Raw genomic sequence first — 12052 nt, 5'->3', positions numbered from 1 at the left:
GTGGGCATCGCTGGCAAGGCCGGCATTTATTGCCCATCCCTGACTGCCCTTGAGAAGGTGGTGGTGAGCCGCCTTCTTGAACCGCTGCAGTCCGTGTGGTGAAGGTGCTCCCACAGTGCGGTTAGGTATGTTGACCCAGCGACGATGACTCAATCCAAGTGTGGAGCTCCCTACCCAGCAGGTCACAGATCTCAACTTCCATTAAATCTCCTCGACCACCATTACCCAAATGCTCTCACACAACACAGTCAACCTGTGGATAAAACCCGTCACTCAGTTGGGGGCTCAGAAACAGGTGGGTGTATGGCACACAGTAGACGGGCCATCAGCAGATGGTCCAGTGTGTGCCCAGTTATCTCCTGTTGACAATGCCATTGGTGCTGGAACCCTATACTCACCAGACGCTCCATTTCCTGCTCGCGGAGCCTCTCTTCCTTTTGCCGTTGATGGTAATCTACTAAATCCTCCTGGTTGCTCCCAATCGAGCTGATGCTGTTGGTTCGTTTGCGGAACGCGGGTGAGTCGGAGCGCTGCCCCACTGCCGTCAACGTCAGCTTTCCCGGCGTATCGCCGGCGTGGAAATGCAGAGGGCTGCTCGGGACGCTCCTGCTCCAGAAGGTCTGCTCCAGAACGTCCATCGGGAAGGCGCCCCCTCCATTCTGAAACTCCTTTCTCCCGGGATCAAGGGTAAAGGGGCTGTCCCTTCCGTGTGGAGGGGGTGAAGTTAGGACCATGTTCTGAGCAATCCGCGGGCTTCCTGTGACACGATGCTCCTGGTGCTCTTCCCCTGCGGTGCTCACATATGGCAGCATTCCTTGGTTTGGACGTGTGTAATAAGATTCTTTCATCGGTAGAGGGAAATACTTCAGACCCAAATCCCTGGATTCATCTGCGGCGTTCCTCAGTTTAAGGCAATCCACTGACTGGACTGATGCAAACGGTACCAGCTGGTTTTCTCCGGACTTGTGCAGTCTCGGAAGGGAGAGGCTGTGCACTCCCATTTGCCGGAGGCAATTCCCAGAAGCTTCCTTTGCTCGGTAACCGGATCCAAAAGACCCTTCGCCAACAACAACCTTCTCCCGACCAGGGGGGCAATGGTTGGTGGGGCTGCACGTCAGGTGTAGCTTCCGAGCCAGCCTCGGGCTCGAAGGCATGCTGGCCGACTCCTTGCCGCAGCTTGTGGTGGTGCGGACGGTGGCGGGGCTCAAACAGGCGCTTTCGGACGACCTTGTGTCGTCCCACATGCCCAATTTGGGGAGGTTTTCTGCCAAGGGGTTTCCATACACAAGGGTCTGTCCCCGCGAGCCATTCCACTGCTCCTGTCTCCTCCCCCAGTGAGTATCGAAGGGGAAAACCGTGGGTGATGGGGGGCTCCGTGGAGGAGTTGGCGAGCCAGCCAGGTGAACTGGCGATCCAGCAGGAAAGAGCCGCTGGAAATCGCTATTGGCCTGTCTGTTTGCCAAGGTGAGCGACACCTGGGGATAAAACGGCGACTGCGGGGCATTGCGATTGGCGAGTGCTGTGGGCGCGACACGGGACCCTGTGGTGGTAGATCGCCTTCCTTCAGTGGGCGAGATCTGCGAGGGGTACCTGGCCTGCCCATCGGCACACAGGGTGTATCTACCAGTTTTCATCAGGTTGTCCATGTTGTGAATGGCGTTGTCATCTGCGTAACCATGGTAACTCGGTTCCAGTCCAAATGGTCTCGAGGTTGGGCTGTGTGTTGCTGCCTGGTACTCTCTGGTGCGGGAAAAATCTGTCAGAAATAATAAATCATTAGACCGGAATTGTTTTTGATTTTGCCCGGAGGACTCCTCCTTGCCACAGGGTATGTACAACAATCATATCTGGTGAGCGGGGAAAGGTAGCATTCCCAGAGGGGAGTTGCACCCCATGGGAATTTTTGAAGAGGTGACTAAAGTAGTAGACAGGGGAATGTCTATGGATGTTATTTATATGGGCTTCCAGAAGGCATTTGATAAAGTGCCACATGAGAGACTGTTGGCTAAAGTTCAAGTTCATGGAATTGAGGGTAAGTTATTGACCTGGTTTGGAAATTGGCTGAGCGACAGGAGACAGAGAGTAGGGACAATGGGCAGATACTCTAATTGGCAGGAGGTGACTAGTGGTGTCCCACAGGGATCTGTGTTGACGCCTCAACTATTCACAGTATTTATTAATGACTTAGATGATGGGATAGAAAGCCACATATCCAAATTTGCCGATGACACAAAGATAGGCGGCATTGTAGGCAGTGTAGATGGAAGCATAAAATTACAGAGGGATATCGACAGATTAAGTGAATGGGCAAAACTGTGGCAAATGGATTTCAATGTAGGCAAATGTGAGGTCATCCACTTTGGACCTAGAACAGGGTACTTTCTAAATGGTGAAAGGCTAAAAACAGTGGAGGTCCAAAGAGACTCGGGGGGTTCAGGTACATCGATCATTAAAATGTCATGAACAGGTACAGAAAATAATCAAAAAGGCTAATGGAATGCTGGCCTTTATATCGAGAGGACTAGAGTACAAGGGGGTAGAAGTTATGCTGCAGCTGTACAAAACCCTGGTTAGACCACACCTGGAGCACTGGGAGCAGTTCTGGGCACCAGACCTTAGGAAGGATATATTGGCCTTGGAGGGAGAGCAGCGTAGGTTTACCAGAATGACACCCGGACTTCGAGGGTTAAGTTACGAGGAGAGATTACACAAACTAGGGTTGTATTCCCTAGTATTTAGAAGGTTAAGGGGTGATCTGATCGAAGTTTGCAAAATATTAAGGGGAACAGATAGGGTAGATAGAGAGAAACTATTTCCGCTGGTGCGGGATTCTAGGACTAGGGGGCAGAGTCTAAAAATTAGAGCCAGAGCTTTCAGGACTGAAATTAGGAAACACTTCTACACACAAAGGGTGGGAGAAGTTTGGAACTCTCTTCCGCAAACAGCAATTGATGCTAGATCAATTGTTAATTTTAAATCTGAGATTGATAGCTTTCTGTTAACCGAAGGTACTAAGGGATATGGGGCAAAAGCGGGTACATGGAGTTAGGTCACAGATCAGCCATGATCTCATTGAATGGTGGAACAGGCTCGAGGGGCTGAATGGCCTCCTCCTGTTCCTGTGTTCACTTAACTTACAAGCTGTCAGCCGTGGCTCAGTGGGCAGCACTCAGGCCTCTGAGTCAGAAGGTCGTGGGTTCAAGACCCACTCCAGGGACTTGAGCACATAATCCAGGCTGACACTCCAGTACTGAAGGAGTGCTGCACTGTTGGAGGGGCAGTCTTCTGAATGAGATGTTACACCGAGGCCCCGTCTGGTGATCGTAAAAGTTCCTACGGCACTACTGTCCCCGGTATCCTGGCCAATATTAATCCCTCAACCAACATCAGATTATCTGGTCGTCATCACATTGTTGTTTGTGGGATCTTGCTGTGCACACAGGCTGCTGTGTTTCACTACACTTCAAAAAGTACTTCATTGGCTGTAAAGCACTTTAAGACATCCTGAGGTTGTGTGAGACGCTGTAGAAACAAGTCTTTCTCTCTTCCTTTGAGTGCAGCTCCCTGCTGGCTGAGTGAGACTTTCCCTTTGCTGTTTAACTTAACTTAACAAAGTGTCAGGTGTGGCTCAGTGGTGTCACTCTGAGTCAGAAGGTCGTGGGTTCAAGCCCAGCTCCGGAGCCTTGAGCCAATAACCCAGCCGATTCTCCCGGTGCGGTTCTCGAGGAGTGTTGGCCGGCACCGGCAGTGACGCTGTTTCTCCGACAGGGCAGCCCCTCAGCTGCCAATTCAAGGGGCCCCTGGGAGAGCCGGCCAAATCCACGCCAGCCTTTTAACGGTCAACTGACGCACTCCTCGTGACTTATCACCTTCCCAAACACCGGGTCGTAGCCCTGCAACTCGAAGGCCGACCCCTGCACAGGCGCCATTAGACTGGGAAGCACACACGGACAGGCTGAGGGTTACCACAATCTGACAGGGGCCATTCAAAACTGCCCCGGCAAAGTCGCTTCGAGCTAGTTCCACTCTTATAGAATGATACAGCAGCGAAGGAGACCATTTGGCCCATCGTGCCTGCGCCGGCTCTTTGAACGAGCTCTCCAATTAGTCCCACTCCCCCCTGCTCTTTCACCAGAGCCCTGCAAAATTTCTCCTTTTCAAGTATTATTCCAATTCCTTTTGAAAGTTACTATTCAATCTGCTTCCACCGCCCTTTCAGGCAGCGCGTTCCAGATCACAACAACTCGCTGCGTAAAAAAAATTCATTCTCATCTCCCCTCTGGTTCTTTTGGCAATTCCCATAAACCTGTGTCCTCTGGTTAATGACCCTCCTGTCACTGGAAGCAGTTTCTCCTTATCTACTCTAACAAAACCCTTCATCATTTAGCACACAACGCAGCGCCTGGACGGGGACTTGAACCTTGGACCTTCAGATTAAAAGTCTAAGGCCTAGAAATTCACTGGCACCCCGTTTGGGGCGCCAGTCTCGCCAGGGCGCTGGAGATACCGCCCCGGAAGGAGCCGTGGCCGCCCGCTGCAAATTCAGTTTCAGCGCCCCAGACGGAAGCGTGGCGCTACTCAAGGCGCCCCGCATCCCTCTTGGGGCGCTGCAACTGAAAATCGCAGCGCAACGTGCCGCAGCACCACACGCTGCAGCACGGTGCGCTGCGGTACTGCAGGCCTTCCTCCCCTTCTTAAAGGGGAGGGGCCTGCTGCAGCGCGCTCAAAGAGCGCGGGTGCCGGCAAAAGAGCCCGGCACCGAGGAGAAGTGCCGGGCTCTTGGAACACAGCCGGCACAACACAGGGGGGGGGTGCTCAGGAGGCCGGGGACGGCGGCGCAGAGAGGTGCTGGCAGGCGGCCAGCAAAAAAAATGGCCGCCCCGCACCTCAGCGCCTCTACCGCCGCAGGTAGGCCCCCCCTGAACCAGTCGCAAATTGCGACCGGCGTTAAAGCAGGGGGCGCTACCAAATTTCGCGATCGGGGCGGTAGCGGGGCGCTGCGCACACCGATGACGTCATTGGTAGCGGCGCAGCGCTAACGGCTAGCGCCGCCATTAGCGTCCAGCTAAATTTAGCGGGAGGCATGGCCAGTGGCGTAAAACCCACTAAGTGCCCTCTTTGGGAGCTAATGGGTGGCACAGCCCACTGAATTTCTAGGCCTAATGCTCTACCAACTGAGCTGTCTAAATTAGTTCTAACTGTGTGTTTTCCCTGAGCGGCAAGTCCTTCTGTATTTCTGCCATGCCACAAGTTCGAGGGTGGAGTAAGTAATGACACTTTGCTGAGTGGACATCTGACAACAACGAGCCAGTTTTGAAGGTCTGGTGAACAGGTATGGGTCCTTGGGGGAGTGTCAGTATTTGTGACTAACTAACTACAGCAGGGATGGCTCTCAGTTTACCAAAGACAGGGAGGAAAGCAAAAATGTTTAGGTGAGGGAAACTCTTTAATTGCGTTAGGAACATAGGAACAGGAGGAGGCCATTCAGCCCCTCGAGCCTGTTCCACCAATCGATGAGATCACGGCTGATCTCCGATCTACCTCCATATACCCACCTTTGCCCCATATCCCTTAATACCTTTGGTTAACAAAAATCTATCAATCTCAGATTTAAAATTAACAAGCGATCTCGCATCAATTGCTGTTTGCGGAAGAGAGTTCCAAACTTCTCCCACCCTTTGTGTGTAGAAGTGTTTCCTAATTTCACTCCTGAAAGGTCTGGCTCTAATTTTTAGACTCTGCCCCCTAGTCCTAGACTCCCCAACCAGCGGAAATAGTTTCTCTCTATCTACCCTATCTGTTCCCCTTAATATCCTGAAAACTTCAATCACATCACCCCTTAACCTTCTAAATTCTAGGGAATACAACCCTAATTTGTGTAATCTCTCCTCGTAACTTAACCCTTGGAGTCCGCTTCATTTAAATATTAATTGGGGGTGCAGACATCCCCATTTGCTGAAATACTGCTGAAACACTGAGGTGATGGAGCATGCTGCAGATTTGGGTTGTAAAGCATTGTTGGTCTTGGGAGCCGGTCTCTGGAGGATACAGAATGAAATCGTTGGAAAGGAGGGGAGCTGGGACACAGCACGCTCAGCATCTCCGAGCAGTACTGTACTGATAATGAGCAATCCTGTACGTACTGATAGACAAAGCAGCCCACTGCTGCCCCACCCCATGGGGCTCGGTCCAGATCACCGTGGCCGGCCCCAAATATTCATAATCCGTCTCTTACCTGGACCGAAGCTGGGTGAGGAGATTAAGATCTCATTCTCAGGCTTCATGTTCTTTATACGTCTGGCTTCTACGGGATGGTTGAATCGAAAGTAGTTTGATTGGCCCAGACACAGAATGCAACCTGCAGTAAATCAGTGCAAAAAGAGAGTTATCAATGGTCCTGTTTGTGAGCTCCTTCATCTGGGGCCCCCTCCGCTCACTTTCCCAGGTGTCTGATTGGTCCCTGATAAGCACATGACCAGTAATACTTTGGGATTAACCTGCACCAATCAGATTGCAGAACACGACACCTTGGCGCAGAGGCTCAAGGCTGCCACCTCTGGCTTTCTGTGGCAGTGGTGTAAATCAGGCACAGCAGAGGACGGGCCTCAGATCTGTCCCACCACAGACCGGCCCACTCTATGCTTGGCAGGGGGGGCAGGGCTGTTCTGGGCGTACCTTCTTGGTGTCAGAACGCTCCTATAGAGACCATGGGTCCCTCTGCCCAGCCCCAGGGACCCTCTGCCCAGCCCCAGGGACCCTCTGCCCAGCCCCAGGGTCCCTCTGCCCAGCCCCAGGGTCCCTCTGCCCAGCCCCAGGGCCCCTCTGCCCAGCCCCAGGGTCCCTCTGCCCAGCCCCAGGGTCCCTCTGCCCAGCCCCAGGGTCCCTCTGCCCAGCCCCAGGGTCCCTCTGCCCAGCCCCAGGGTCCCTCTGCCCAGCCCCAGGGTCCCTCTGCCCAGCCTCAGGGTCCCTCTGCCCAGCCCCAGGGTCCCTCTGCCCAGCCCCAGGGTCCCTCTGCCCAGCCCCAGGGTCCCTCTGCCCAGCCCCAGGGTCCCTCTGCCCAGCCTCAGGGTCCCTCTGCCCAGCCCCAGGGTCCCTCTGCCCAGCCCCAGGGACCCTCTGCCCAGCCTCAGGGACCCTCTGCCCAGCCCCAGGGTCCCTCTGCCCAGCCCCAGGGTCCCTCTGCCCAGCCTCAGGGTCCCTCTGCCCAGCCCCAGGGTCCCTCTGCCCAGCCCCAGGGACCCTCTGCCCAGCCTCAGGGTCCCTCTGCCCAGCCCCAGGGTCTCTCTGCCCAGCCCCAGGGTCCCTCTGCCCAGCCTCAGGGTCCCTCTGCCCAGCCCCAGGGACCCTCTGCCCAGCCCCAGGGACCCTCTGCCCAGCCTCAGGGTCCCTCTGCCCAGCCCCAGGGTCCCTCTGCCCAGCCCCAGGGCCCCTCTGCCCAGCCCCAGGGTCCCTCTGCCCAGCCTCAGGGTCCCTCTGCCCAGCCCCAGGGACCCTCTGCCCAGCCCCAGGGTCCCTCTGCCCAGCCCCAGGGACCCTCTGCCCAGCCCCAGGGTCCCTCTGCCCAGCCCCAGGGTCCCTCTGCCCAGCCCCAGGAACCATGACCAGAACACACATCCGATTCACGATATCCCGCATTGCATTTTCTCACCCATTACCCACCCCACCCCCTGTTAAACGGTTGGACGATCTTGACCTCCATCACCCCCCTGAGCATCTAGTCCGTTTGTTAGGCCAGCAATGCAATCCTCACTCAGGTTATGTAATAACTAGTCACAGCAAAACGCGCACGGAGTGGGGAGGGGGAGAATCCTACCAATTACCATTTCTGGCGCGCAGTGAGATCGAGAGGCCGGCAGACTCAAATCACGGCTCAGTTTTCTGTGAATTAACTTCAACGGGTTGAAAAGCGTGGCTTTGGGCGCTGCCCTTGGACCCCTCCACACACTGCGGCCACGCAGAGTCCTGCATGGTGAACGTTAAATGGCAACAGCTACCTTCTGCTTCTAACTAATCACAGGGAGCCAAGGGTCCCCTTCTACAAATCTCCGAAAATGACCGGAAGACAGAAATGTTGCTTCATCGAGTCTGGCCCACAGAATCTTTGTGAGGAAGGTTTATTGTTCATACACACATCTGGAAAGCATTCGATCTTCTTTAGACACACCAGATGTTCATTCACATTCTGCTTGCCAAGTTTCCTTTTAAACTACAATATTTTGGGGGTTTGAAACCGCATCTTTGACAATCTGCAGCCAGTGCGAAAATGCAGGAGAATTCCTAAGATGTTCGCTTGCCCACACATTTCCCAAACAGGCCTGGAGCTTAAAGCATGACACGGGGATGGTGGAATCCCATCCATCGCTATATTTGGTCAGAGGCAAAGGAAAGCATATTATGAACGTGGCCCTGGAATGATTCAGTCCTTCAGCTCTCCAGTCAGAATGATTATTCTCTGCCTCAGAAACACTGGCCCAGAATTTGCTGCCAAAATAACGGAGTTTAATGGCGCTCGCGTTATCAATGTGTAAATAGTCCAGCAACTTGTGGCAAGGAAGAGATACCCCGTCAATTGCCACAAGTTGCTGGACGATTTGCGTTGCGTTAGCCTCCCGCAAACAGCAGCACACCCTCAACCCCCCCATGAGTTTCATAAAGTTGCTGCATTTGCACATTATTTGGCAATTAAACTCACCACAGAAAGTTAGGGCTGGGACTTAACGATGTAAGCACCCTTTTAATGACAAGATTTATGTTCCTGCAATACCACTCTCCATCTCAGAAAGTGAACAACTTAAACTGCGGAATAACAACAGAAAATGCTGGAAAAACTCAGCAGGTCAGGCAACATACGTGGACAGAAATTTGAGTTGACGTTTCGGGTCGAACCCTTCTTCAAAACTGGAAAGAAAAGATAGATCGGAGGCAGGGCTGCGATCGGACAAAAGAATAAAAGAAACAAAAGTAAAAAAGAGACAATAAAAGGTATTAGAAGCTAGACGAGATGGTAATAGGCTGAGATTAGGTGTGAAGTGTACTGGCAGGGCAAGGGATAGCTGCCAGGTGTGAGAGAGAAACAAAAGGACAGGGGTGGGGAGGGGGGGGGAAGGAGTGGAAAAATTACAAGAGAAAATGAAATAGGGGCCGAGGTTATGATCTGAAATTGTTGAACTCGATATTGAGACCGGAAGGCTGCAGACTGCCTAATCGGAAGATGAGGTGCTGTTCCTCGAGTTTACGTTGAGCTTCCGTGGAACAATACAAGAGGCCAAGGACGGTGAGGTCCGAGTGGGAATGGGGCGGTGAATTAAAACGACAGGCGACCGGAAGCTCGGGGTCCCCCTTACGGACTGAACGGAGGTGTTCCGCAAAGCGGTCACCCAACCTGCGGAGTCTTATTCCTAATGATGGTGAATTGTTGTTACAGGTTTGTAAAAGGTTAAATTTTAAATTTTTACATTTTTTTCTTACTTTTTCCTTTCTGTCTCTCTATTTCTCCCTCTCTTAATCCAATCTTTCTTTCCCTCTCTATTTCTCTCTGTACCTGATTTGACTCTAATTCACCCGATTCTCTTCTCAGTTGTTCCTCTGTTTCTTTCTCAATCCTTACATCTCATTGGTGAAGGAGAGACACGGTTGGTCCCGTCGTTCACCGCGGTCCCAGATGCCTCACCGTTATCAGCTCGCACTTCCAGCAAGTTACAGGGCAAAGACATTTCGAGCTGAAGGGTGCAGGAAAAAGTCTAACTAACGGGGCAGGTCGCGAGATGCCCCACTCCAGCAAGATCTGGGCCATCTACCTGTGGTAAATAACATGAGAGAGAAACAAAATAAATTGTTCTTAAATGTGGATGAGAAGAATTCTTAACATCCAGAGCAAGTCGAAATGGAAATGTTTGGGCTAATGTGAGGCAAGCGAGCGGAGCTGGGCGATTTACCCTCTCCATCCAATGGTCCAGTTTGGAGGAACTAAAGTAGCAATGGGACAAGGCAGGCAGAGTGTGAGAAAGGGGGAGCCCAACTCCTCCAGCTTCCCAGCTCCCCGCAATTCCCCCAGCTCCTCCAGCTCTCCCCAGCTCCCCCACAGCTCCCCCCAGCTCTTCCCAGCTCCCCCCCAGTTCACTCCAGCTCCCCCAGGTCTCCCAGCTCCCCCCCAGCCCCCCCAGCTCACTCCAGCTCTCCCAGCTCACTCCAGCTCCCCCCAGCTTTCCCCAGCTCGCTCCAGCTCCCCCAGCTCGCTCCAGCTCCCCCCAGCTCGCTCCAGCTCCCCCAGCTCGCTCCAGCTCCCCCAGCTCTCCCCAGCTCCCCCAGCTCACTCCAGCTCCCCCAGCACACTCCAGCTCACTCCAGCTCCCCCCCAGCTCACTCCAGCTCTCCCCAGCTCCCCCCAGCTCTCCCAGCTCACTCCAGCTCCCCCAGCTCACTCCAGCTCCCCCCAGCTCTCCCAGCTCACTCCAGCTCGCCCAGCTCACTCCAGCTCACTCCAGCTCCCCCCAGCACACTCCAGCTCACTCCAGCTCCCCCAGCTCACTCCAGCTCTCCCCAGCTCCCCCCAACTCTCCCAGCTCACTCCAGCTCCCCCAGCACACTCCAGCTCCCCCCAGCTCACTCCAGCTCCCCCAGCTCACCCAGCTCACTCCAGCTCCCCCAGCTCACTCCAGCTCCCCCAGCACACTCCAGCTCCCCCAGCTCTCCCAGCTCCTCCAGCTCCCCCAGCTCACTCCAGCTCACTCCAGCTCCCCCAGCTCTCTCCATCTCACTCCAGCTCCCCCAGCTCTCCCAGCTCACTCCAGCTTCCCCAGCTCACTCCAGCTCCCCCAGCTCCCCCCAGCTCCCCCCAGCTCACTCCAGCTCCCCCAGCTCACTCCAGCTCCCCCCAGCTCACCCCAGCTCTCGCAGCTCCCCCCAGCTCTCCCCAGCTCTCCCAGCTCTCTCCATCTCATGCCAGCTCTCCCAGCTAACTCCAGCTCCCCCAGCTCACTCCAGCTCCCCCCAGCTCACTCCAGCTCCCCCAGCTCACTCCAGCTCCCCCCAGCTCTCCCTATCTCACTCCAGCTCCCCCAGCTCTCCCAGCTAACTCCAGCTCCCCCAGCTCTCCCAGCTCACTCCAGCTCACTCCAGCTCCCCCAGCTCACTCCAGCTCCCCCAGCTCTCCCAGCTAACTCCAGCTCCCCCAGCTCACTCCAGCTCCCCCAGCTCCCCCCAGCTCACTCCAGCTCCCCCAGCTCACTCCAGCTCCCCCCAGCTCACCCCAGCTCTCCCAGCTCACCCCAGCTCACCCAGCTCCCCCCAGCTCCCCCCAGCTCCCCCAGCTCCCCCCAGCTCACTCCAGCTCCCCCAGCTCCCCCCAGCTCCCCCCAGCTCACTCCAGCTCCCCCAGCTCACTCCAGCTCCCCCCAGCTCACCCCAGCTCTCCCCAGCTCCCCCCAGCTCACTCCAGCTCCCCCCAGCTCTCCCCAGTTCACTCCAGCTCCCCCCAGCTCCCCCCAGCTCTCCCCAGCTCCCTCCAGCTCACTCCAGCTCACAGGTTAAATGGGGCTGACTCACAGCTCATTCCCCACCCCCGCTCCTTACTGAAGGGAGATCTCCGAGCCAAGGGCAAAGGTCAGCCTGTTTTGGACCACAATCGGAATTCAGTGGGAATGTGAGGAATGAGCAGAGTTACAGGAAACGATTTAAATAACTTTCAGACACGAAACACTGACGCAGCTCGGGGTCAAACCCCCTGGACAGGGTTACAAGCAGGTCCTAACTGTGTGTTAATATTTAATAAAGCAGGTCCTAACTGTGTGTTGATATTTAATAAACCAGGTCCTAACTGTGTGTTAATAACAGAGGCAGAATGAAAGTGTTTCTGGGCTGATTCAGACCGCTATAAATGCCCCAGTAAGAACATGTTACTTGAGTTTTCATGTGACAGCGTGCTACACTTGGGGAGGGAGGGAACAGCGAGAAATGACCTGATGTTGAAATCAAGGTGAAATGTCAGGTATGTTGTACAAACAGCACATCAAGTCGAGAGTTAAACTAAATGTACTTATCTTGGTTTAAATCC

The 12052-nt window shown here is 54.5% G+C and overlaps 1 protein-coding gene across 5 annotated transcripts in view; it reads right to left on the bottom strand.

Annotated features, from left to right (window-relative positions):
* phldb2b (pleckstrin homology-like domain, family B, member 2b) overlaps nt 1–12052 on the bottom strand; it is a 315268-nt gene that overhangs the window by 210001 nt on the left and 93215 nt on the right. For all 5 annotated transcript variants that reach the window (XM_086006161.1, XM_086006162.1, XM_086006163.1 and 2 more), the window contains 2 exons: nt 6236–6358; nt 399–1756 (listed from right to left, as the gene is read on the bottom strand). In XM_086006161.1, coding sequence (XP_085862287.1) covers nt 399–1756; nt 6236–6358 — 1481 coding nt within the window. The remainder of the gene's footprint in view (nt 1–398; nt 1757–6235; nt 6359–12052) is intronic.

The sequence above is a fragment of the Somniosus microcephalus genome, chromosome 14, assembly GCF_052327205.1.
Source record: "Somniosus microcephalus isolate GS21.2 chromosome 14, FLI_Smic_1.0, whole genome shotgun sequence".
NCBI lineage: Eukaryota > Metazoa > Chordata > Chondrichthyes > Squaliformes > Somniosidae > Somniosus > Somniosus microcephalus.
This window is presented reverse-complemented; position numbering and strand designations above follow the sequence as displayed.